Source organism: Hemicordylus capensis, chromosome 6 (assembly GCF_027244095.1).
Source record: "Hemicordylus capensis ecotype Gifberg chromosome 6, rHemCap1.1.pri, whole genome shotgun sequence".
Classification (NCBI taxonomy): domain Eukaryota; kingdom Metazoa; phylum Chordata; class Lepidosauria; order Squamata; family Cordylidae; genus Hemicordylus; species Hemicordylus capensis.
Genome location: NC_069662.1, coordinates 45,284,553 through 45,311,926, shown reverse-complemented (window position 1 = coordinate 45,311,926; position 27,374 = coordinate 45,284,553). Strand labels below are relative to the sequence as shown.

The 27,374-nt window shown below is 46.5% G+C and overlaps 1 protein-coding gene across 4 annotated transcripts in view; it reads left to right on the top strand.

The window, feature by feature from the left end:
* CRHR1 (corticotropin releasing hormone receptor 1) overlaps positions 1-27,374 on the top strand; it is a 111,681-nt gene that overhangs the window by 66,262 nt on the left and 18,045 nt on the right. For 2 of the 4 annotated variants that reach the window (XM_053262184.1, XM_053262185.1), the window contains 6 exons: positions 6,212-6,318; positions 8,820-8,939; positions 18,276-18,361; positions 23,753-23,859; positions 25,027-25,147; positions 27,219-27,372. In XM_053262184.1, coding sequence (XP_053118159.1) covers positions 6,294-6,318; positions 8,820-8,939; positions 18,276-18,361; positions 23,753-23,859; positions 25,027-25,147; positions 27,219-27,372 — 613 coding nt within the window. In that variant the 5' untranslated portion in view covers positions 6,212-6,293. The remainder of the gene's footprint in view (positions 1-6,211; positions 6,319-8,819; positions 8,940-18,275; positions 18,362-23,752; positions 23,860-25,026; positions 25,148-27,218; positions 27,373-27,374) is intronic. The other 2 variants (XM_053262183.1, XM_053262182.1) reach the window with 1 other exon arrangement.

The window sequence follows — 27,374 nt, the reverse complement described above, 5'->3', positions numbered from 1 at the left end:
TGGGGTTGGATAAGGCCAGTTGCTCTCCCCCTGCTAAATATAAGAGAAGCACCACTTTAAAAAGTGTCTCTTTGCTCAGTTAGCAGGGGGCTGAGTCAGCCCCACCACACTGTTTCCCTAATTTAAATTTAAATTTAAAGAAAATATTTAAAATGACATTTCCTAAGAAGCCAGAATCCTTCCTACTGGGAATAACACAAGGTTTAATTTCTACAAATAATTTAACATTCTTCATGTATGCTTCTACGGCGGCCAGAATAATATACACACAAAAATGGAAGAGTAATGAACTGCCTTCAAAAGAAGATTGGTTGATAAAAATTTTGGAATATGCGGAGATGGCAAAACTTACAACACTGATAAGAGACCAAAACTTAGAATGTTTCAAAGAAGATTGGAAACCATTTTTGGTGTATCTAAAAAACTATTTTCCTACTGTGGACCTTACAGCTGGATTTGAAATTTAGAGAGAAAAGAAGAAGAATAAATGCAGGTTGGGTAGACTAATTGTGTTTGTAAGGGTTTAAATTTATGTTTTGAATTATTATTATAGCAAGGGTAAACTTTATAGCTGATGTTTCACGAAAAGAGATGCGCGGGAAGTCCACTTCTGTTTATTATGTTTATTATGAATGAATATTATTACTGTTAAAATCAATAAAAATTCAATTTGGGGAAAAAAAATTTAAATCACCCTCCAAGGCTATTGTTGGCCATGGAAAGGGGTAAAAGAGAAGTATCTGTCTTTTCTTCTTCCTCCAAGGTGATTGAATAGCAGCTTTGAGAAAGGATTTATATTGGGTGAAATGGCACGAGGGGGAAATCCTCTTCTCCAGAAGTGGAGCCTCAGTCTAAATCAGTCTCCCATTCAGATGCTTTATCATGGATCTGCTCCATCATGACTAACTTGACTCTCAGTTATGTGTTGTGAGGAAAAATAATTTATTTTGCCTGTTCTAAACATCTTGCAAATTAAAAAAGTAGGACCGACAAAAGGTACCTTGGGTTGACTGTGGATGTAGTAGTGTGAGATAAATTGAATTTTATCATCTGTATGTATGTATGCTCTCCGTAGAGCCAGCGAATGGCTGGTCTGTCCATGGTTGGCCAGGTTAAAAGGCAACAAACCCTCATGTGCATTGTGTTTGCTGGATTGGGATGTGAAACTTGTCTCATGGATCAAAGAGCAGAGTCCTGTGATACTTGGAGCATGACATGACCTAGAAACTTCACTGAGTTTATAGCAGCTTGATATGGTATGTGAGGCTAAACAAAGATCAACAAAGTGCAAGAGTTCGGAAGTTAGAAGTTTGTCACCAAACTGGTCGGCAGTGTAAAGAAATGTAGTGAATCCCCTTCATTTTTTCATTTTAGTCATTTCTAATTTTTATATAATGGGTGTTTACATCCTCCACTCTGCCCATTTTACCTTGTTCTGTTAATCCTACTACTACTACTACTGCGAATATTTATAATACTACTCTTCAGCTAAAGTTCTCAAAGCTGTTTACACAGAAAAATAAACAATACATAAATAAGATGGCCCCCTGTCCCCAAAGAGCTCACAATCTAAAAAGAAACTTAAGGCAGATACCAGCAACAGCCACTGGAGGGATGCTGTGCTGGGGCTGGATAAAGCCAGTTGGTCTCCCCCTGCTAAATGTAAGAGAATCGCCACTTTAAAAGGTGTATCTTTGCTCAGTTAGCTGGGGTCCTATAAGGAATTAGTATATTGCAAAGGCATTTTTATTATTAAGGATCTTTATATACTGCTTTGCAGCCCCCCCCCCAAAGTCAACACAGTTTATGTTTCTTAATAATCTAAAAGGAAACATAACTAGACACCAGCAATAGCCACTGGAAAGATGCTATGCTGGCCTGAATAGGGACAGTTGCTCTCCCCCTGCTAAGTATAAGAGAGTCAGCACTTGAAAAGGTGCCTCTTTGCCCAATTAGCAGAGGAATGTATTGTGAGTGTGAGATTCAGTGGGGTAATGACTTGACTAGCAAGCCAGAGGTTGCTGGTTCAGATTCCCGCTGGTATGTTTCCCAGACTATGGGAAACACCTATATCGGGCAGCAGTGATATGGAAGATGCTGAAAGGCATCATCTCATACTGCATGGGAAATGACAAGGGTAAACCCCTCCTGTATTCTGCCAAAGACAACCACAGAGCTCTGAGGTCACCAAGAGTCAACACCGACGTGACAGCACACTTTACTTTTCATGTAGTAATTTTGTGTCTTTTCATATATGTTTTTGTAGGCATTCCTTTGAAAAGGATTTATCAGAAATATCATTTAAAGGAGCATATCACTCCTGGCAGCTGCTCTTTTCAGTTCTGTGTCAGATTCTGGGAGAGAGGATTTAAATCTTTCCCTCACTGCTGTCCTAATCTGGATCAGGTCCTGCTGCTGCTGCTGCTGCTTCTGTTTGTTGCCATTGGTGTCAGTGGCAGCTAGCTTCCTTCCTAGGGCAAATAGGAAGGAGAGCTGCTCTTGTGGTAGCAAGCATGACTTGTCCCCTTAGCTAAGCAGGGTCTGCCCTGGTTGCATATGAATGGGAGACTTGATGTGTGAGCACTGTGAGATATTCCCCTCAGGGGATGGAGCCACTCTGGGAAGTGTAGAAGGTTTCATGTTCCCTCCCTGAAGGTTTCAAGTTCCCTCCCTTGGTTCTCCAAGATAGGGCTGAGAGAGATTCCTGCCTGCAGCCTTGGAGAAGCCGCTGCCGGTCTGTGAAGACAATACTGAGCTACCAATAGTCTGACTCAGTATATGGTAGCTTCCTATGTTCCTATGTAAATAGGAGCTGGGGTGGAGGGGAGAGATCTGGATTGGGATTATGGCAGGAGGAGGAGTTAAATCCTCTCTCCCCCTATCCCATTGTCCCAACACAGAACACGGACCCCACTCAGCTGCTGTTTACGAGGGAAAGCATACGAGGTCCAATAATGTGCTGACATGTGGTTTAGCCTCCACTCACTCAGATCTAATCAAAGTGGGATGCGCTGCTATATCCACAGAAGTCTAAGAACACTGCTGGATGTTAGCACAGGTGGATACATGACCCTGCCAGAGTCCTCTGCTTAAGGCCAGGGCTCATGGGGGATAGGGATATGCACGAACCTGTTCAGAGGCCCTTTCATAGGACTCCAAACAGGTTGGAACACTGGCTGGTTTGGACGTTCAGACGTTCGGTGGAGGTGGGGGGGTAGGATTTTAAGGGCGGGGGAGGGTACACTCCGGCAGTGTTGTGATCGCGCACAAGCTCGTCTGGCTGCGCAGGCGCACGGGTGATGTGTGCACACGCCCGGTGTGCACACACGTGCCCGGTTCTAACAGCCACTTCTGGCTGAAGATGAAGGGGTGGCAGGGAGGTATGCTGCCGCCCCGAGAGATTTTACAAAACTCCAGCGCTGGTGGGTGGAAAGCGGGGGGAGGGGTAAGTGCACCCTTCCCCCCTTAAAGTCTTATCCCCCACTTCTTCGGGCCACCCCTGCCCGGTTCTGTGCAGATCCCTAATGGGGGAGCCCCTGCCTGGTGATGGTGTTGCTGGTAGGGCTGTGGAGAGAACCTGGCAATGTATGCGTTCAGGGGACAGCTGTGCAGTGCAAGTCAAGAATGCAGGAGGGCAGGCCAATATATCAGGACCCTGGACAGAAGACAGTGGAGCCAGTGACAGGGCAAAGTCTGTAAGCAGGCCGCTAATGCTCCAGCTCTGGTCACAAGTCTTGGGGGAGCTATGTGGTCTCTTGCCCCTGCCTCCTTGAAGTTCTAATTGGGTGGTGTTCTGGTCCTGAGCTGTATGCTCCAGCGACACTACTAGTACTATCCCGATATATCTGGTGTTGCCTCTGGTGGCTTCCAAAGGAGTCATTGGTATCCAAGGATGTTGGCAGAGGAACATTCCCTGGTATGGGTGATGGAGAAAGCATGGTGCTTGCAGGTTCTTCTCCCATGTCATCTGTGGAAGTCTCAGCAGGAGCAAGTTCCTCAGCAGCTGTTTCCTGAGATGGTTCATAGGGAGGATCTCCACCAGTCTTAGAGTGCTCTGTGTCCCCGGAGTCCTCCTCCAATGCAGATGTTTCTGAGTCTGGATCCTGAGTTAGTTATGTTTGAATCCCACTGAAATCCCAGGTGAAAGCTTATGGGACCCAGACTCACTCAGCTCATAACAAATGACATTCAGGTAGGAGAGCTAGTCTTGTGGTAGCAAGCATGACGTGTCCCCTTAGCTAAGCAGGGTCTACCCTGGTTGTATATGAATGGGAGACTAGAAGTGTGAGCACTGTAAGATATTCCCTGCAGGGGATGGAGCACTGTAAGAAGTGTGAGCACTGTAAGATATTCCCCGCAGGGGATGGAGCCACTCTGGGAAGAGCAGAAAGTTCCAAGTTCCCTCCCTGGCTTCTCCAAGATAGGGCTGAGAAAGATTCCTGCCTGCAACCTTGAAGAAGCCACTGCCAGTCTGTGAAGACAATATTCAGCTAGATAGACCAATGCTCTGACTCAGTATATGGCAGCTTCCTATGTTCCTAGTCTTAAAAGTCTTGTAGATATATCCAAAGGCAATAGTATCAAGTTGACAAACTGCTTCGTATGCCGTGTTTCTAAACACAGCAGCATGATATTTTTCTTTACTGTAATAGGGGAATATACATCTTGAATTTTTGCAAGCAAATTAGATTGCTTCCCCAAATTTGCTTTCCCGTCAGAAACAAAGCTTAGGGGCAGCAGTTCTGATTCCTTACTGCTATTATTACGTTTGTTACGAGGCTGATAGAGCTTGGGATAACAACACACATTCAAGTGGAGATAATCATAGAGAGAATTTTGAATCTCCACCTCCAAAGTGGGCGAATGGCTCCATGTAGGATGAAGTTCAGAGCTGCAATTTTCTTGGCGATGAATGTGATAGGGTTTTTTTAAATTATTTTTTAGAACTGCTTGTTCTAGGGCATCCTGGAGGAGAGGCTGCTGTTTTCAGCTTGGTCTTAAGTAATTTGCAGGAGCTAATTCCAGAAGCCTTCAGAAATGACTCACTTAATAACAGAGACCACAGGCTAATTAGGTTCAACATTCCAGAGGGAGAGAAGGAACTGCGAAGCAACATCATTAAACGGTAGGGTCTGGGTGCTTTCTGAAAATGTGCTAAGCTGTATGGCACCTGATGTCAAAGGGAAGTGTAAGCACAGAAGTTGCATAGGAAAGCTATCAAAATACATAGAATTTTGGAACACACCAAAGGCCACTTTGTCCCAGCCCACTGGCCCCTCCACCCACCTGCCCCTCACTGAATTTACACCAATCGAGCAGCGCTGATCTGTTCCGTAAGCAGAGAAGAATTGCACTGCAGAGAATGTGCTTGCACACTGCAGGAGTAAGCAAAAAAAGGCAGGGTTGCTAAGTCAGTTTAACCTGGGGGATTTCCTTCTCGACCCCAAATATAACAGCCAATCAGATCCTGAGCATAAACAAGACTCGTCCAATAGGAGGTGCTTCAGTCTTTACAAACATTTCTCTACAGGAAGCACTTCCAGTTAGCATGCAGCACTCCTGTAGATCATTGGTGTGTGCTGATCAACCGCATTGTATCTTGCTGCATGTAAATGTGGTGTACATTCAATGAGAAGCTGCTTCCAGTTGTGACCCCTTTGCCCCTTTCAAAGATGTTTAATGCATCTACATTGTAGCTCACTGGCAGACCCTGCCTCCCAAAATAAAGGCATTTATTGTACTGTCTGAAAATACCCTTGCTTGTCAGGATGGCTCACCGCTTCTTCCTCCACCCCCTTTGTTGACTGCGCACAGGAGTTGTTTGCCGCTTTGCACCGCATCACCAGGCTAGGTTTTCCTTCTCTCATTTTGCTGCCTGGCATCTTGTGTAGATGCCCCACCATGCTGCCTGCCCCTCGGCTGACCAAAGGGGGCAAATAGCACCATTTGAGGGGCCAGCGTGGCCAAAAAAAAAAATGCTGACACTTTTGAATGGGGTCTTGCCTGCTGACCCCTTAAATGGCTCACGTGCCTGCACATTTGTCACCCCACAGAATTGGGGTGGGAGTGAGCAACATAGGGGACCGGAAGAGGCAACCCTTGCAACCCTCTGGGGCCCCACAGCCTGTGTTCTTCGTACAGACTTGCCTAATTGTGGTGAGACCCCTAAAGCAACTTGCTGCTTTCCCTCATCCTGTTCCTTTTTTATTAGGAATAGGGAGAGATCTGAAAGAAGAAAGGAAGGGAGGGTGATTTTAATAGGACAAGAGGAGGAAAAGAGGGGGCGGCATTTGATGCTTCAGGCAGCAGATAGTATGGGTGAGTATTGTTATAAATGTGTCTGTGCTGGGGGTACCTGCTACCAGTGCCCATGCATGTTAAATGTGCCTGAGGAATTAAAAGTGCTTTAGAAAATTCAAAATACCTCTTCTAACAAGAGCATGCAGTGAAGTATACACAGTGCTTTCCATGCAGAAATTGTCTGACAGGTGAACTGCCCTATTGCAGAAGTAGCCAACCTGAGGCTCTACGGCTGTGGCAAGCCCCACCCACACAGTGATTTACCAATTGGAGGTAACAGAATAGATTGGAGGTAACAGAACAGAAGCACAGTGGTGCTTGAGCAGTGGGAATTCCATAAGCAGATAGGGAAGAGGAGTTGGTAGGGGGCGAGTGAGTGAGCGAGTGGTGGGGAGGGGGTGGGGAGGGGGCAAGCGAGTGAGCAGGGAGGGGTGAATGAGTGAGTGAGCAGCAGGGAGGGGGCGAGCAGTGGGGAGGGGGTGGGTGAGTGGTGGCGAGGGGTGGGCGAGCAGCGTGGAGGGGGAGAGTGAGCAAGCGAGCAGTGGGGAGGGGGTGAGAGAGTGGCGGGGAGGGGGCAAGTAAGCGAGCAGCAGGAAGGGGGCAAGTGAGCAATGGGGAGGGAATGAGAGTGGGTGACACTGAGCAATAAAGCAGGGGCTGTGGCGGGGTGCAAGGAGAGCAACAAAGTCCTACTACACAGATCACCTGTGCAGGTTCAACTAGTAATACAGGTTTAAGGAGAGTCCTTTGCAGCCCCAAAGGGCCATGACTGAGGACTTATTGAAATGTTACAGCCCCCACATGGAGGATGCTGAAAAGCACTTTATTGAGGCTGTGCTCTATGGAGCAGGCATAGTATTTCCAAGTCACTTGCCATGTGAGCTGGCCCAATAAATAACACGTGATTTCACCACATCAGAGCCTGAGCATTTCCAGACAGCAGGCTTTACCGCAGATTTACTGTGAGGCTTTGCCCAAAAAACCACGATGCAAAAAGTGGATGTTTTTACCCCGGACATATATTGGGCTCCGCTCCAATGAGCAATGAAAAACCCGAATTGTGTGTGAAGTGATCTCCAGTATCTCGCAAGGACCTTGGCATGAATCTGGCCTATGTGCAAATGCGCACCCTCCATTCTGAGGTAAAGGCCCCTCCTGGAAATGCTCCTGCTGATGCTGGTCTGAGGGTGACAGGCAGCGGTAGCCAACTTTGTTATTCTTCGGGGCCACTCACACAGTAGTCCAGGGTTGCCTTTTCAGATTTCAGTCGGGGGTGGCAAAAATATTTGAATTTGAGAAGATAAAAGATTATCAGCATGTTTAAAGGTGCGTTTTGGATACATTCAATATTAACTTGCAAAAACAAACCAACGCTGTCTATTTTAGGAGCATTTGTTGTAGCTTTTTCATACCTCGTTGTTAATCATAATAATACAGTACTATCAATATTGGCCAAGCAGACTCACAACTTCTTTTTTATTTTTAAGGCAAGGAATTTGTTTGTATGGCTTGCATAGGTAGTAGACAGGCCCAAGCAATGGCTTATAGCAATCGTTTGCTGTAAGAATTAGCTGTAGCAATAATCACATATGGAACTCGTGAGATGACGATAAATGTAGGTGTTTCCAAGGAATTATCACATGTGGTTTGCTAAACCAATCAGGCGCATAAGAGGCACCAGGAGGGGGCAAGAGCCCCCCATTTCTCCCCTCTTTGTTAAACCACAGACTGTCATGAAAAAGTAATCCTGTCATCCTAAGCATGCTTACTTGATAGCAAACTCCTTCAAAACCAATAAGACTTCATTTAGAGACAATCTGTGTAGGATGGGAGCTTTAATGTGAAATGTAATGATAGTTCTCTCTCAGAAATCTTTTATCTAAAGTCCACTACCCCAGAAATGCACTTTTGTCTCTCCCCCACCCCCATTTTTTTCCTGAACAAGTGACATCCATGTCTAATCTCTGCTAATTAGATTATCTCTGTTCATCTGATCCCCCTCCCCATGTTTGCACTCCTTTTGAAGGATTATATAACCAATTTCATTACATGTGTTGTTTGGTGGGTTTGGTTTTTACAATTAAATGGTAGGCACGAGAAATCATCAGGACTGGGACTGTGGTGCATAGAGGCAGGATTTAAACCCTTTCCGCCTCACTGTAGCCCCAGTGGAAATTGTGCCTCTGGGGCTTCTGTTGACACCAGGGGGTGCTTCCTTCCCAGGCTAATAGCAGCTCCAGAGGCATGGTTTTCATCATGGCCATGGCATAGCAAGGAAGGCTTCAATACCCCCTCCTTGTGCACTGCAGTCTCAATTCTGATCCCAAACCGACCGACCCACCCGCAGCTGCTGCGCTACTTAAAAAACACTAACTCAAAAGACCGAATTACTCTTAATGCAGTGTCTCACTTGGCCCTTAGTTCCAGCCTCCTGAGTCTCTGGGCAGTATTGATCTCCCAAGATTGAATGTGTCCACACCTCCATTTTTGCTCATTCTTCTCTGCTTCCTTCCTTGCAGGTCTCCAGTGCAATGCCTTAGTGGACCTGATTGGGACCTGTTGGCCTCGCAGTGCTGCAGGGCAGCTGGTGGCCCGTCCCTGTCCTGAGAATGTCTTCGGAGTGCGATACAACACCACTAGTAAGTGGGGGTGGGGGTGAGGAAGGCACAATGCCTGGCGCAAGATGCATTGGGAAGGGTCTGTGTTGACTGCTAAAGCTAAAGCTAAACAAAGGTGGGTGGATCCAGACTCCTTGGAGGATAGAAAGAATGTGCTGTGTCTTAATTTGAACCAGGGACTTAATGACACCACCGCCACTACTACTACTATGTATAGACTGTTCTTCAACCAAAGTTCTCAAAGCAGTTTCTATAGAAATAATAATAATACATACATAAAATGGTCCCCTGTCCTCAAAGAGCTCAGAATCTAAAAAGAAACATAAGGCAGATACCAGCAACAACCACTGGAGGGATGTTGTGCTGGGGTTGGATAGGGCCATTTGCTCTCCCCCTGCTAAATATAAGAGAATCACCACTTTAAAAGCTGTCTCTTTGCTCAGTTAGCAGGGGGAATCTAGACCTAGCCTAGTACCTGGGACTAGGGGTGTGCATGGAACCAGTTTAGCTGGTTTGGTTCACATTCAAACCAAATTCGAACCGGCCCAGTCTGGATCCATATCTGCCCAAACCCAGTCTAATCCAGTTCAACCATCGAACCAGTCCATAGGATATACTTGTAAAGGAGTATCTGGTGAAGATACCCCTTTACAAGTAGAGAGGGTGGGGGGCCCTTTCAAGGGTAAGGGGCGGTAGGGCAGGGATGGTGAGTAAATAAGCTGCTTACCTGGCCAGTGTAGCTGCCTGCACCATTGCTCCCCCTCCCAGCAGTCCCAAGCAGCACGCTCCCCTCTCTTTTACCAAGCTACCGAGTCAGCGATGCATTGGTAAAAGAGGGGGGAGCATGCTGCTTGGGACTGCTGGGAGGGTGAGTGGCGGTGGCAGCTGCACTGGCCAAGTAAGCAGCTTATTTCCTTACTTGCTGCCCCCACCCAGTCCCCTTATTGTGCCAAACCGGTTTGCCCAAACCAGGCCTGGTTTGGTCTGATCACGGACCGAACTGCCTCTGGTTTGATCTGTGATCAAGCTGATGAACCGGCCCTGGATCAAGGCGAATTGGTTTGGCACGAACCATTCGTGCTCATCCCTACCTGGGACTATGGATATTCAGGCCCCAGCGCCACCTTCAGGCACAGAAGGGAACTGAACTGTGAAACAGCACCTGATATTGGCAGTGGCAGGCAGTAAAAGGTTCTTGGGTAGGCCTAACCTGGCGTGCACATTAGAAACTTGGCTTTTTGCCACTGCTTGAGCAAAGCCTTCTGCCCACTGTATTGTAGACTGCGGGACAAGTTCAAGTTCCATTCCACAGCTTCTCTTCAGCACTAGCAATTGATTGGAAGGACTACAGGTTGGAGGACACATACTGATGTACCACCCCAAGTGCAGTTCTTTTCTGGGTCAGCGAGCCAAAGACTTCCCAGATGAGAAAGGTTTCAAAAGGCTTTATTTTGCTCTATAGTAGCAAAGGTTCTGGTCAGCTCACGCTCAAGTCCCAGAACGCCTGCTCTGTGACGCAGCAACATATTTATACAGCAAAGATAAGAAATGAGTTTCATTTCCCAAAGAAAGATGAGTTTAAGTTTCCCAACAGTAAAGATAAGGCAGTAGAAATAACTTTCGTTTCCCCCCACAACAGCTCCCCCAAATCATCTTCACAGTCAGTACTTTTCCACGAACCATCTAAGCGCATGCTCAAGCCGCCTTCTTCTCGTTCCCTGCTTGTATGGCCGTTACAGCAAAGAAAGATAACAGCTCCTAATAAGATAATACTCCACAGCCTTGCCCTGCTCTTTGTGTGCTACATGCATGATCCTAAAAGCAAATGGCGTTACTGTGGTTCAGGCTATACATCAATACCATAGGTCAGGATTGGGGTTCAGCCGCCCACAGCCCCAGTCTGGCTGTTACTGTTCATCTGATAGTAGACTGATTACCACTTCATATACTGATCAGAAACCTGGAGGTTTAGAATTCTATGAAGTTACAGAATAGTCTCCCTGAAAGAATTGTGGGATCATAGACACTCACTGGGTCTGAGTCAAGGCTGGATGCATTTATAAGAGACATCTAGTGAGTCACTAAGGCTATTCACACAATGGGGTGAAATCGGGCTAGTGGAGGCTAGCCCGATTTTGCCTCATCGTGTGAACCACCAGGCTCATGCCTTCCTAGGTGGGTAACCCATCTAACTACCCCTGCCCTAAAACCAGGTTTGTGGAGTGAGCGCTCCGCAAACCTGGTTTTAAAGATCGTGAGTAGCCGTGGCGCAGCTCTGTGCCGTGGTTACTCATGAATAGACCCCTGGAAGGGAGGTAAAAAGCCGCCTCCCGGCTCTGGGGGGTCTCCCCAGTATGCCCTGCATGCTTGTGCAGGGCATACTGGAGCTTCCGGGGGGCATGCGGCCCCCGGGCTCCCCAGCCCCCGCCAGCTCCGTCACAGAGCCAGCAACCGTGTGGACGGCCACCCAGGGCTCCCGCTCTGATTGTGAGTGGGGAGAGAGGGCTTAGCCTGCTCTCCCCGCTCACTCTTACGAAGTGGGTCTCACTGATTGTGAGACCTGGCTCACAGTCTTGCACCCTGATTCTGGTCTAATGGAATGGGGAAAGGTTCCTCCAGGTCTGGCTTGAGATCTGGCACTGCCCAAGCCAAGGCTGAGATGCCACTTACCGCGTCCCCTGAGATCAGCATCAGCGGCGGGAGTGGGGTAGAAGCAGCCACACCGCCCTTCTGCACACACCCACATACACACACACCATGTTTGTGCATCCTGCAGCTCTGCCTTAGCTTCTTGGCAGGACGTGTCTGGGTTTTAAAATCCTGGCATTTGTGCCTAGAAGGTAAATCAGAGCCACACAATGGGTAAAATTGGCATGCGTATGTGGGCTAGCGAGAGAGGCAGGATCAGATCAGTTCTGCCTTCCTTGCTGGCCCACACACATGCCATGTTTCTTCATTGTGCTTCACCTTCAGAGGTTTTAAAGTGCAGATTGGTGAGCACTCCCCTTGCCAGCTGCTGCCAGTCTGTGCTTTAAAACCCTGGCCCAGCCTGAGCACCCAAGAGCAGGTTAGGCCATGCCCATGGGCAGTGAGGGGCAGAGTGAGAGACCCATACATACTGCACCAGGGTACAGCCACCACTTGAGGCCCTTGCTTCATTGCTGAGCCATCCCTTGCATATGATTTGGTGATTATTGTTCCATTTCTCTGGAACAACAGAGGCTGTTACACGTGGGGGCTGGATTTTGGGTGTTGAGGAAATGCACCCAATTTGATATCACTTGCTCATGCTCAAGGTCTGACATATCAGCCGGGCATACTCATACTTTGCATAATCAGAAACCATGTCCATTATTGACTGATTAAATGCCATCAAGTCAGTGTTGACTTTTAGCAACCACATAGATAGAGTCTCGCTATGATGATCTGTCTTCAACTTGGCCTTAAAGGCCTCTCATCCTCTATAATAAAACCCTTGAGCATGATCCCGTGCCACCCATGTCTTTCTCGGCAGTTCTGGGCATGCGCTTTGCGCATGCCCAGAACCGCCGAGAAACATATGGCCGCCCAGACACGGGCAACCATACTGGCTCCCAGATCAAGAGAAGGGAGCAGAGAAAGACAGGGCAGGGAAAAACGCGGGACAGGAAAAGGCGGCGGCAGCAGGGACCAGGCGGCCACGTTGGCAGCTGCAACAGAGAGTTTAAAAGCACACACAGGCACGGAAAACGCCCGCCCCCCCCCAACCCACCGGAGACGATCAGAGACACCAAGAGCAGTCACGATCCCCCCTCCCCCACCCGAGAGCCGAGAGACTATAGCGGTCAGGCCGGACACTTCAACCGCCACCAGCCGCCCCCCCACCTGATTAAGGGCCAAATCGGCCCAAACAATGGCCGCTGCCAACCACCCTCCCTCCCAGCTGCCCGAGTCCTCCTTACTCCGTAAGGCCCGCGTCAGACAGGCGATCAAAGACCATCATCTGAGAAGGAGAGAGGAGCTCGCAAACAGAGCTCCTCTCTCAACAAAGCCTCTGCCCGAACTGGCACTTTGGGCGCAAAGGACGCAACAGGCGTCCTTTGCGCCCAAAACGCCAGTTCGGGCAGAGGCTTTGCTGAGAGAGGAGCTCTGTTTGTGAGCTCCTCTCTCCTTCTCAGATGATGGTCCTTGATCACCCGAATGACGCGGGCCTAAGATGGGGGTGAGGAGGAATCGGGCAGCTGGGAGGAAGGGCGGGTGGTCATCGTTGTTGGCCGCGGCAGCAATTGTTTGGGCCAATTTGGCCCTTAATCAGGTGGGGGGGCGAGGAAGAAGGAATAAGGGGGGGGGGAATCTAGCGCCCGTTATTATAACGGGCTGAAAAATACTAGTACCAACATAAAAGCCATAGAGACTCCTGCGGCATCTCAAAGGCTAGTAAATGTAGTGGGGCATCATAACCTTTCATGGGCTACTTTGTAAAGTATGCAAAAAACTTACTTTTTTGACTTGTAAGATGCAAAAAATGGTCTCCGGTCGGTGTTAGGCTGTTATGTCATGAATAGCAAGGTCCAGAAGCAGATGATGATGATGATGATGATGATGATTGATGATGATTGATGATAAATAATTGTATAGGATTGGGGTTATGACATTATGTAAGATGTATTTTATAGAATTGTGTTGTTGTGTATGTTATTGCTTGTAAGCCGCCCTGAGTCCTATGGGACTAGGGCGACATATAAATCTAAATAAACTTAACTAACTAACTTCATTTGTTAGCTGCTCCATAACAAATTGTTCTCTGGGCAGCTCACAACACAGCATTAAAACATCAAATAAAAACATATAACACATAAAATCACAACACTACTAAATTTAAGATCATCACCACTTTAAAAGGTGTATTTTGCTCACATAGCAAGGTTAATAAATAAGTTTTTGTAGGTTGCAGCCCACTTGTTTTCCACTCTTTCCTTGGATATGGAGAAAGCAAATCTCTTGCTGAATGCTGTCTTTTACTGCAGCTGAAGAGCAAGAAACACCCAACTCTGCTCTTCTTCTCAAAACCAGGCTGATGATAGTGCAGAAAACTCTGTTTTTTCACTTAAAGGTGGTGATAACTGTTGATTGTAAAGACCCCAAATGGATCAGAAGAATGAATTATCCCACCCAAGAAAAGACTCCCCAGAGATGAGGTTATCGAGTGGTCTATAATGTTCTCTCTAAAAGACTCTGGCATCCACAGTCTTGGGAGACTTTAGCTAATGGTGTCAAATAGTCAGCGCTTTGTCATATTGGCTATTTCTTGTAAGGATTTTGAGAGATAGAGAGAGATGGAGGCGGGAGAGGGGGAGAGAGAGAGAGAGCCTTTTACAAGGTTGCTAAAGATGGGAGTCAGTTTCATCCTAGAGTCAATTTTAACGACAAATTTCACAGAAAGGTGTTTGTGCTTGTGCTGTCTAAGTGGCACAGAGTCGCTCTCCCTCCTTGATTTTTGTTTGTTAGGAACAAACTACATGTTACATGTTTAACTGCAGCCTGACGGGCCTTTTAGAAGGAGAAAAACCACTTCAGCACAGGAATGGAGAAGTGGCAGGTGGCATATTTGACCCTTTCCTTGCCTCCTTTCTATCCACTCCAGATGGCTCTTCCCAGCCTGCGGGGTACAAAATGTGAACTTGCAGGGGTGAAGACACATTTTAATTGGCTGGGGGAAAGTCACCTGGAGGGTAGCAATTTGGAGTAGAGAAAGGAAAGAGAAGAACATAGGAAGCTGCCTCACACCGAGTTAGACTATTGGTCCATCTAGCTCAGTATTGTCTGCACTGACTGGCAGTGGCTCTCCAAGGTTTCAGGTAGAACCCTTTCCCAGCGCTACCTGGAGATGCTAGGGGTTGAACCTGGGACCTTTTGCATGCAAAGCAGATGCTCTGCTACTGAGCTGCGGGGCCCATCCCCTCTTGTGGCAGACAGTGCTCACATATAGTCACCCATCCAAATGCAAAGCAGGCTCCTTAGCAAAGGGAACAATTTGCTCCCTATGGCCTGAAGGACGGAAAAGGATTAAGTGCCTTGTCCCACTTCCAGAGCAGCTTTGCTTTTTTTTTTTTTAAAGGATCATTGCACTATTACAGGCATTTGCATGCAACGTATCATTCAACGCCTTTTGGAGCTGCACCCTTTGGTAGCTGAAGCATATCAGATGTTTCTGCATCTTTTTACAGATGTTTCTGCTCGGCTACCTAATGGCACAGTAGGGAAATAACTCTGCTAGCAAGCAGAGGTTGCCGGTTCAAATTCCCACTGGTGTGTTTCCCAGACTATGGGAAACACCTACATTGGGCAGCAGTGATATAGGAAGATGCTAAAAGGCATCATCTCATACTGTGCAGGAGATGGCAATGGTAAACCCCTCCGGTATTCTACCAAAGAAAAACCACAGGGTTCTGTGGTCACCAGGAATCGACATTGACTTGACGGCACACTTTACTTTACCAGTATTTTAGAAAGAGCTACAGTACATCCCCGCCAGAGTCATGAATACAGTGTTCAGAAGGAAAGCTGTCATGGTTTCTGCTCTCTTTTGATGATATCCATTTTAGGGGTATGCAGGACCAGTTTTTTTCAAACATGGTTTGAATGGAACCTGCCCGGCTTGACCAGTTTGGACTCCAGTTGAACTGGACCCCCCAAAAGGGGTGCCAGTCCAGGTCCGCGCCTAATGAGCCCTGGTTCTAACAAACTGGTTCAGAACCAGTTCTAGGGCATGCCTGTAAAGGGGAACCTGGTGAGGGTTAACCCTAACCCTTTATAAGCAAGGGTGGAGCCCTGACTACCTAAAAAAATCCTAATGGGATGGCACCTGTAATCTGTAATGGCACCTAATCTGAGGGTACAGCGGCAGCAGTGGCAGTGCAGCTCCTCCTCCATGAATCGGGCCACACTGGAGCTCTGGGCTCGGTCCAGGGAGGAGGAGCTGTGCTGCTGCATCCTCAGATTACAGGTCCCCTCTCACCCCATTAGGATTTTTTTTGGATAGGTAAGGATCCCCCCTTGCTTGTAAAGGGGAATCCTCACCAGATTCCCCTTTACAAGCATGCCCCCTTGAACCGCTGAACCGGTTCCAAACTGGTTCAACACTGGTTCAACTTGAACTGGCTTGCAGCCCCAACAGCCCAGTTCTAGTTTGACTCAAACACCAACCAAACTGCCAGAATCTGTTCGTGGACACCCCTAATCCATTTTTAGTTCTGTTTCACTTTTCCATACTAAAAAGTCTGAGCTCTGTCTGCCCTGACAGCCTGGATTTGAAGTGAAGGGGTTCTGAGAGTTTCCCCCTCATTCCTCTTGCTAACTGTTGCTGTTTTAAAGGGCTTCCGGGTGTTCTTTGGTGGATTTTTTGTCTTTTTTCTTTATTTTGCGTCTTTTCATGACCATGATTCTCCTAACCTCCTGTTTCCAATATATTTCAATTGCTCACCAACTACGAATTCACCAACCGTGAGGTTTTCCCGGAACGGAACCCTCACAGTTGGCAAGGGATGACTGTGTTTGTAACTGTTCTGAATTCAGTGAAGCTCTTCTCACAATCCGTGAGAAGAGCTTCTGTTGGGTCCTGCGCAAGTGCGTGGGGCATCCTGGAGAGACCCCCGACACACGAGCAACCAAATGTCTGCTGTGGTGAAACACAAGCAACCAAATGAGGTTAATGGAGCGCTCGCTCCGTTAACCCCATTTAAGGGGAGGGGGAATTAGGTGGGCTAGCCTCCTTGGGAGCATCGGGCTCACCTGTGAGCCTCGTGGTTCCCATAATCCCTGGAAAGTGAGCTAAGTTCCCTTAGCCTATTTTCCAGTGATCGTGGGAATAGCCTCAACAAATGGCATATGTTGTTCATGTCTGAATCAGCCATAAACCAGGTTACCTTCTGTCTGAAAATGTAATATATCTGTTTATTGTTCTCCCCCCACCCAATTGTTCTAAACATCTGATAAGGATAAAATATGTCATTTTAAAGATCTTTTTGTGTAGACTGGTTGCTTCAGATAAGAAAGGAGATGTCTCACTTTGCCTGGTTCACACAACCGTTCTAATCTAGGAGGTCATTCACACAATCAAAGAGGCTGTTCTCACGTGCAGCCTAACCCAGGCTAGGGAAGACCAGCCTGGGTGAGGCTGCATGTGAGAACTGCCAGGATGGGGCCTGATCCCGGTGGGGCAGTGCCACCTAGCCCAGCTTTTAAACCTGGCTTTTAGCCAGGGTTAAAGGCTTGAGTGCATCCTTAACCCCGGCTCTAGGATTGATGGCCTAGAGCGCGCAACTCCTGGGGCAATCCCTGAATGCACCATGCATATTGTGCAGGGGTGTAGCAAGGTTGGAGGGGGCCCAGAGACAAGATTTTAAAATGGGCCCCTCGCTGATATACACACACAAACACACTTCACAATATATAGTGCACTCACACTCACATCCCCATTATGAATACGGTGTATATCTAGTTCACATTGAATCTAGTTTTTTTACTCTCTGTTCCTTCTGATCTCCAAGAGACTCAACATAATTCATAGGGGGTGCAACATGGGCGGGTGGGGAGTCATGTGATGTGCCTCTGGGGGGGCCCTCAAGGCAGTGGGGCCCCAAGACGACTGCCTCCCCTTGCCTAATGGTAGTTACGCCCCTGATTGTGGGATATCCGGAGGCCAGGACACGTGATCCCAACCTCCGGAGCCTCAGTGCAGAAGATCTGGAAATGTGGTCTGCACTCCCTGCAACATTTGGTCACTCATCTGGGGGGAAGGTGAGTTGCCCCAGCCTTCCCCACCCCCCACTCCTACCCCCATTCTCTTGGTCATGTGAATAGCCCCAAAAACTGTGTTCTACCCGGGTTTGGGAGATGTGTGTGCTCCAAATTTTTGGTTGTACAGAAGCAAGGTAAGAGGAAAACCTGAGTAGAAGTGATTGTGTGGAAGCAAGATAGGAGGAAAAGGTTGCCCAGGTTTTCCTCCTACCTTGCTTCCACACAATCACTTCTATCCAGGTTTTCCTCCTACCTTTCTTCCACACAACTGAAAATTGGGAGCATACACAGCTCCCAAACCCAGATAGAACACAGTTTTTGATTGTGTGAATCACCTCTAGGTTTAATGTGGGTTACCAACATTGACATGATTATGTGAACTCATGCCAAAGTAGTTTATGACACGAGATTCCCACCTTCGCATGAGTTCACACCATTATGCAAATGTTGGTTACCCACATTAAACCTAGATTCAAATGAACTCTATGGGAGGGAACACCACAGTTTTAGTCTCTTTTGATTTAGCTTGTTTCTTTCTCCCAGCACCATTGAAATCTCCTCTGCATCTTTCTTTTCCAGACAACGTGTACAGAGAATGCTTTGTGAACGGGAGCTGGGCAGCCCATGTAAATTATTCCCACTGTCAGGAGATCCTTAATGAGGAGGTATGCACTCTTGTATTTTTCAGGTTTGATCAAGTTTCTTTAGCTGTCGATTATTGGTTATAACTGCATGACTACCAGAGTAAATGAAGAGAGTGGGTAATTGGCCATGTTATTCTCTCTATGAAGGCCTATATCTATACTGCAAACTGGAACCAGTTTAACAGTCATGGCTTCTCTCAAAGGATTCTGGGATTTTTCCCCTCTTGTTGTTGCTAGAGATCCCACCCATCTCTAGAGCTCCAGATCTCCATCTGTTGTGACCCAAAAGTTAGAATACAGATTCTAATTATTGATTAGTTGATATTAAACACCAAAACTAAAAACCTGCCTTCTGACTCCATGGACCTCCTCGAGGAGGTTCAAAAGGGGAGGAGTAATTTCACAAGGGCTTTCGTGGGAGACCTGCCTGATGGATTGTGCCCAATGAGCCAGATCTATTTGTCTGCTGCCTGTATTGGCACCCCAAATTCGATGCCTCATCATGCTTCATGGTAGGGCCGTCTCTGGCCTGCGGTCACCTTGTGAATCAATTTGGGCTGCTTCTCTCAAACCTGCTGCACTTTCAAAATGGACTTTGGCATCAGGCTGAATAGCTAGTGCAAAATATTTTTCAGCTTGGGTGTGGGTGTGTGCACGCGCACGCACGCAAATGCACACGCACATGAGAGAGAGGGGTGGGTGGGAGGGAGGTGTGCATAAGAGTTCTCATTGTGTAGCCATTATCTGGAAAATCCAAGAAGGCTGTCACTTAATTAGAATTTAGCAAAGGTTCCTGGAAACATGATATATCCGCAGTGGCAATTAAATTTGGTTGTCCCTGGGGGCAGGAAGGAGCGATGTAGGGGGCATGGGTAGAATTCACGAGAGAGGATGGCTGGCTAATTAAATTAGCTAACTGCCCTGCTGTGAGGCTCACATTCAATCTGTGTATTAGCAGTGAATGTGGAGAGGATAGCTGCCCCTGTGCAAGAGGACTGCAGCATCTAAAATGGCAGAGGGCTGCAAATTATTCTTCCCATGTACCCTTGAGGATCCCTCCCTCCAGAGCCCAGTATGATCAAGAATCTTTGAGCAGCAAGTCAGCACTCCCACATGATCTGCTCCTGGCCAGCTTTTGCTTTCCGCCCTCTGCTGCCCTCTTCCCTTCCTCCCCTATCAGTTCCAGATGCCTCTTTTTGTTATGCCATCCATCCTCTTCCATGGCTATGACCATGCACATGCACTGAACTTGAGTCACCCCATAAAACTGATCAGCGAGACTGACAAGAGGAATTACATGTTAATTACATGTTCTTCTCACAACATGTCATTAACTTATGAAGTTCACTACCACAGAGTTGGGTGATGATCACTAACCCAGCAGGTCGATAGCACTTGGAGGGCAAAATCACTCCTGTTGTTCCTTATAAAAGGTTGTCTGTAGAACTCCGAGAGAATAGCAGATAAAAGGAGGACTGTGATAGGACCCTGCTGCAGCCGCTGCTCTGGCTCTTCACTGCACTCTCTTTCCTTGTGTGTGCATCTCCCCACTTGCTAAATCTTCTGGGCAGCTCAGCATATAAATGAGAGATCAGAGGGGTGCCAATTCCTGGTTTAACTGCTCAGCTGCCCAGAAGATTAGCCAGCCAGGGAGATCTTGTCCAAGGAGGTGGAAGGAAGGGGATGGTGAGCACAGAGCCAGGTGCTTTCTCTTTTGCTCTCTTCTTGCCCTCGCCCCTACATGCCTTCCATCTACAGGCATCCATCTAGATAGATGGATTCATGTAGGGCAGGGCTGCTCAACTGGCCCTCCTGCAGATGTTGGTCTACAGCGCTCATAATCCCTGGCTATTGGCCACTGTGGTTGGGGATTATGGGAGTTGTAGTCCAAAAACAGCTGGGAGGGGGGGCAAAGTTGAACAGGCCTGATGTAGGGGGAAGGCACGGGATGAGGAAAGAGAGCAAGTACCCAGCTCCTTTTTATCCAACACCTCCTTTGGGTGGGACTCTCCAGCTGCCTAATTTCCTGGGCAGCTAGACTGTTAAACTGGAGGTCAGCTTCCCATCAATCTCCAGCTTCAGTGCTCAGCTCCCCAGAAAGTGAAGCAGCCGGAGAGCCCCCACAAGGAAGGCAGGGCTGGCACCCCTGATGCTGACCTCAGGGCATGTGCCCAGCGTCAAGGTGTGTGGGCAGCATTGCCTCAGGTGGTACCCCCATTCAGGCTGATGCTGCTGACCTGATGGGTTATATAAGGATGAGGGAAAGCGAGTTTACCAGAAATGCTGAAAGAGGAGAAGCCGTTATTTTAAGGTTTCAGCAAAGCTGGTGGCTCTTTTCCATTTAGCAGCAACTCTCCCTATTTATCCCAGCATATTGTTCCTTCCAGTGGCTGGTATGGTCTTTTTTTAGATTGTGAGCCTTGGGGACAGGAAACCATTTTCTCCTACCTTTTGCTATGTAAACCACATTGAGAACTTTTGTTGTTGAAAAGCTGTAAATGAAGACAGGTAAACCTCATTATCCACAGAGATTCCATTTCTGCAGATTACTGCAGGTAATGAAACTGTAGATAGTGAAGCACTGAAATTAATGGGATCATGGTGGTTAGGTTCCCAGATTTCAAAAATAGTACTAAAAAGTGGCAGAAAAACTGCAAAAAGAGACCAAATAAAGTGTCCTGCCATGCTCCATGTGCCTTGGTTAGTCATGGCCAGTCAACTGATACCCCTCTCAAGCCACAAAGTACCTGAAATTCTGTGAAAAATTGTGGGTTGTTAAAAAAAAAAGCAAGCCACAAAATGGCTCTTCTTTTCAAAGTGGTGGCCAAAAATGACATCTGAAGTTATTTCCAGCCACCCCCAACCCATGGATATGCAAGTTTAAATGGCCCCCCACCATGTATGCCACGTTTGGGTGTCTATTTGGGTTTAACTGATACTGTTTTTATTGTTTTAATGTTGTTTTAGAATATTGTTTTAATAATTTTAAATTGTTGTGTTTTAAATTTCTTGTTTTTGTTTTTAACTAATGCTTTAATGTTGTTTTTATCTTGTAAACTGCCCAGAGACATAGGTTTTGGGCAGTATAAAAATATGTTAAATAGAGAAATAAAGAAAATATTACCCAACCACAGATACGCAAATCTGCGGGTGGTGAATCTGCAGATAGAGAGGTTCTCCTGTATTATTTATTTAAATTAGTAAGTAAGTAAGTTGTATATTGGAAAATGCTTCCTCATAGTAGTAGCAGGTGACTGGAGGAACAAAGTAGGCCATGAACATTGTAGGGTTTTTGTCTCTGGAGCATTGGTCATGGCTGAAAATATGGAAAGAACAAGCACAAATATGTTTTTTCAAGTATTTGCAGTTATGTGGATAAACCTGAACCCTGCACATGGCAGAACATTCATCACAACCAATTCATCATAAGTTGGGAGCCATCGTGGGCAGGTTTCCCTCACTGCTCCTCACCCAGCCACTAGGCACCCAGTGATCTTGTGAGAAAGCTCTTACTCTTATGAGATCATAGGAAAAGATGGGTTGTTTTTTGGGTTGCTCTGTTCCCTGAAAGTTAACTCTCCTGGCTTTGGATCTTTGAAGACCAAAGTGAACTTTATTTTCCCTAGAAAAATTCCCTTTATTTGCCAGCTAGGTTTTACTGGTCTGACCAGTAAAACCAGGTTCTACCATCGGGGGATTTGGTACAAAGTGTTATCAGTATGCTGATGATGCCCAGATCTATTTCTCCATGTCAACTTCATCAGAAAATGGCCTAAATTTCCCAAGTGCCTGCCTGGCGGTGGTAATGGGCTGGATGAGGGAGAACAAACTGAGGCTGAATCCAAGCAAGACGGAAGTCAAGAGGGAGTTCGAGACTTAGGAAGTGGTTTAGATCTGCCTTTTCTGGATGGGGTTGTACTCCCCTGGAAAGAGCAAGTACATAGTCTGGGAGTACTTCTGGACCTGATTTCTCAGGTTGAGGCAGTGGCCAGGAGTGCTTTCTATCAGCTTCAGCTGATTCACCAGCTACATCCATTTCTGGAGATAAATGACCTTAAAACAGTGGTGCATATGCTGGTAATATCTAGGTCTGACTACTGCAGTGCTCTCTACGTTGGGCGGCCTTTGTACATTGTTTGGAAACTGCAGTTGGTATAAATGCACCAGCCAGATTTATCTCTAGGGCTGCCCGAAGAGATCATATTACACCCATTTTAAAAGAAGTACATTGGCTGCCAATAAGTTTCCAGGCTAATACAAAGTGCTGGTTATTATCTATAAAGCCCTAAACGGCTTGGGTCCAAGGTATTTAAGAGAGTGCCGCCTTCTTCATCAGTCCCACACTGCCTGATAAGATCATCTGGGGAGGTCTGGTTGCAGTTGCCACCAGCTCAGTTGGTGGCGACTCAAGACCGGGCCTTGTCTAGAGTTGTCCCGGGACTCTGGAATGTGCTTCTTAACTAAATTAAAGTTTCCCCTTTTCTGGATGTTTTTAAGAAGGACTTAAAAACATACCTGTTTAGTCAGGCCTTTTAGTTTATAGTTTTAAAGCTTTGGTTTTAGAGTTTTATCGTATTTTAAATTGTTTTAATTATGTTAATGTTTTAATGAATTTATATTGTGAACCGCCTAGGTCTTTTTTGTATGGGGCAATATTGAAGTGTACTTACTTACTTACATACAGACAGACAGATAGATCAGGCACAGGGATCTGAAAAGCCAGACAAGGCTAGGTTCTGCCAGGGTTTGCTTATGATCCACCAGGTTCTGCCATGTCTCTGAGATTCTACTCTGGTTCAAGGTTCCATCCGCACTCACCTTCCTTGATCCCACTTAGAGGGCCAGCATTTTAAAAAATAAAAAATGGACAGCCCTGCACATCCTATCTCCACATCCCCTGGTTAGTTAGTTATAATTGTATTAAAATTTTCACTGCTACAACAGTCATCATTTAGACAAAGGAGTGGGGAGGAAAAGAAAAAGAAAGGGAGGAATGGACATCAATTAGTGTCACTTAAAAAAATAATTTCACGAATATATCTACCGTATTTTACGGACTATAGGACGCTACGGACTATAAGACGCACCTTAATTTTAATCCAGTTTTTCAGAGTTTTAACATATTAAACTGTTAGAACATATAAGACGCACCTGAATTTTGGCGGATATTTTTCGAGGAAAAAAGTGAGTCTTATAGTCCATAAAATACGGAATATAGTCTTTTCAGATTTGGGTGTGAGTCATCTTCTTTCAGCATGCAACAATACATTGTTAATTCAAATAGGACCAAGGTGGGAAGATCCTCAGTCCGTTGATATACCAAAGGTGTGGTCTGAGTTTTCCAATGCAGTGAAATTATCTGTCCACTCACTCCTGGGCTACACAGGTCCTTTTGTGTCTTTCTTCCCACAGAAGAAAAGCAAGCTACACTATCAAGTTGCGGTTGTCATCAACTATCTTGGCCACTGCATCTCCCTGGGGGCCTTGCTAGCTGCTTTTGTCCTCTTCATGCGCCTGAGGTGAGTGAGGCTAAAGAGAGGTTCACACACAAGATCATCTAAACCTGGCAGCACAACTGCCTGCAGGGAGGACTCGTTCCCCTGGGCTCTCCCCAAGAAGAGCAGTCAATACAACAGAAACACTGGAAAGCTGGATGGTGGTTTTAATAACATGCCCCTGCAAGCATCTCTCTTAGCAACCCCACCATCATAACTTTGTATAGTATTCCGTCATCTATTATATTTACAAACCAGCTTGGGGATCTTTTAGATCAGGGATATCAAGCTGCAGCCCTCCAGCTGTCATTGGCCTACAACTCCCATCATCCCCAGTCACAGTGGCCAGTAGCCAGGGATGATGGGAGTTGTAGGCCAACATTTGCAGGAGAGCTGCAGTTTGAAACTTCTGTTTGTTTATATCCCAAAAGGTGGGATATAAATCTTAAACAAACAGACACACTCCCACACAGTGTCACTTGTGATGTGGGAAGGATCTTTCCTTGAAGCTGGGGGATTGGACTTTAAGATATTTTGGGACTTGCTCTTCTTGTGACTAGTGAGAATATTTTATTTATTTAGCATATTTTAATACCACCCAAAACTTACGTCTCTGGACAGTTTACAACAAAACAAAAATAAATGAAAACAGAAAAAAATAAAACATTAGTTAAAATAAATGACAGCAGCAAAAGTTAAAGCATTACAACAACTTAAAATTTTAAAACAATATTTTAAAACAATGTTAAAACTATTAAAATGGCATTTAATTAAAAGCCTGGGTGAATAGATGTGTCTTTAAAGATTTTTTTAAAAATTCTCAGAGATGGGGAGGCTCTTATTTCAGCAGGGAGCACCTTCCAAAAATTCAGGGCAGTATCAGAGAAGGCTCATCCTCGAGTAGCCACCAGACAAGCCGGTGGCAACTATAGACAGACCTCTCCTGATGATCTCAATGGTGGTGGGGTTCATGGGCCTGGGGTTCATGAATAAAGGTACAGAATGATCCCCACTGGGCTTTGAAGCTCATTGGATGACCTCTGGCCAGTCGTTCTCTCTCAGCCTACCCTACCTCGCAGAGTTGCTGTGAGGATAACATGGGAGGGTCATAACCTTGTACACCACCCTGAGGTCCTTGGAGGAAGAGCAGGTTATAAGTGTGATACATAAACAGTCTCTTTCCTCCTCCAGGAGCATCCGGTGCCTGCGAAATATTATCCACTGGAACTTGATCACTGCCTTCATTTTACGGAATGCCACTTGGTTTGTGATGCAGCTGACCATGAATCCGGAAGTGCATGAAAGCAATGTGGTAGGTTCACCTGAGGGTGGCCCAATGAACCTGGCAGATGTGGCCTCACCATGTAGCAAAGCAAAGCAGAGACTGCTCTGGGTGACACTTCTTTTTAAAAAAATGACTAGTAAGTTTGCTTGTGGCTGCTACATTACCTCTGCTCTGCTCTGCTGTTCCCTACCCCTACTGGGGTGTGGCAACTTCCCTCACAAAGCAACAGCAGCCTCTGGTGGGGACCATTTTCATCAGGACTCTGCCACAGGATAAAGGGTCTTAAAAAATCTTACCTGATCCTGATTTCCCACTCACCCACATAGCTGCTATTTCCATTTAGAGGAGAAATTAACACATGGGAGCCAGTGACCTCATTGACCTTGACTTTGGTTTGGCCCTAAGTCTCTGACAGTGATTGGCTGAGCTGCCAACATGTCAGAGAAGGGTGGAGCAGGCAATCGGATTTCTGGCTGCTCCTGTTTGAGCTGCTCAGATCTTGTAAAGGAACAGGGCAGATAGGCTTGCCTGTGGGAGGAGGATTAAACAAACAGGGGCCTAAGAAAGAAGGAAAAAAACAGACCTTTTTCTCTTAGGGGAAGAAATAGGGAGGGGGTTGGATGTGGAAGTTGTTGAGTAATTAGAGGAAGGAAAACAGAAGAGAGGGTGGGTACAGAGGAGAGATCTACATAACGAGGAGATGCAGAGGTGAGGAAGTCTGAGGCTCACATAATGACCTGAAATAACCAGCCAAATCTTGGGCTGCAGGCCTCTAATAATTTTGTATCTGCAGTTCTCCCACTCATATTTCTAGGAGCATGCTTACTGCTAACATCTTAAGGTTTTTCCCTGTATGTCTATGCCCTTTTCCCTATGCAAATGTTTGACATTATATGAGCTTTTCTTTTCACTGGTGCTACTGATTCTGCCTGCCTTTGACCCCTTACCTCTCACCCCACTCCTGCCCCTACTTGTGAGCCTGTCAATCCTTCCCAGCCAGCATCCCCTACATATTTTTTTTTAAATATGACAGTTCTTTCTTAGGTAGCACCATATTCCTGATTATTAATTGTGTCTGCTGGCCTCCTAGCCCACTGTTCCTAGATCTTCCTCGCCAGCCACCCCAGTTCCCCCACCTTGCCTAGCCAGCCCTGACAGTGTTCTAGGAGTTCAACACGCATTGTAACGGGGTGCCCTCTTTCCCCAAAGCTACAAGAGTCTTATAGTAATTATGCTGTTTTAGCACATGAAAAAATATACCGTAATTATCCTTCTAAGGACAAGCAGAACCAGGCAATAAGAAATCTTATAACCCTGTCAAACCTTTGCATAGCAAAAAGTGGTGAGAATTTATACTATCAATGCTGCATAGTACTGCCAAGCTTTAAAGCTTAAAGATTTTTTTAGAAGTCAATGTCTTCACTATTCTGTTCTGGGAATTCTAATCTAGGCATCTCCTGCTTAGGTTACATACAAAAAAGCTGGGGAAGGGGTGGGGCTGCTTTCCGGTCTCTTGTTCTGAGCTATCTAGCAGTTCAAGTTTAGCAAAGTTCTCCTTAACCTGTGAAAGAGCTGAGGTCTCACACAGAATGTTAGCACTTAAGGGGTTATGCATGTCTTAATTCACTTACAGAGGAGCTGAGCTACCTTGAAAAATGCATCATTGGATCTAATTGGGGTAGGAGGTGGAGTCCTCAGAGTCAAGAGTCTTTATTTAGCAGGGGGAGAGTAACTGGCCCCATCCACCCCCAGCACAGTACCTCAGTGACTGTTGCTGGTGTCTATCTTATGTTTCTTTTTAGATTGTGACCCCTTTGGGGACAGGGATCCCTCTTATTTATTTATTACTTCTCTGTGTAAACCACCCTGAGCCATTTTTGGAAGGGTGGTATAGAAATCAAATGAATGAATGAATGAGACAGAGGAGCCTCAGTCCTGCTGCTCTGGGTTTTCAAAAGTTGGAAAGTGCAGAAGTGGTCAAGCAGTCTTGTCTGTATAAAACAGAGGCAGGCCTGGTTGTGGGGATGATTTGGATGTCTGGCCAGAGACTTCCTGGCACATGTTCTGATTCACTGTTCCTGCTTCCCCCACCCGGCAGCCCTGGTGTCGCCTTGTCACTGCCGCCTACAACTACTTCCACGTCACCAATTTCTTCTGGATGTTTGGTGAGGGCTGTTATCTGCACACAGCCATCGTCCTCACCTATTCTACTGACAAGCTGCGGAAATGGATGTTCATCTGCATCGGCTGGTGT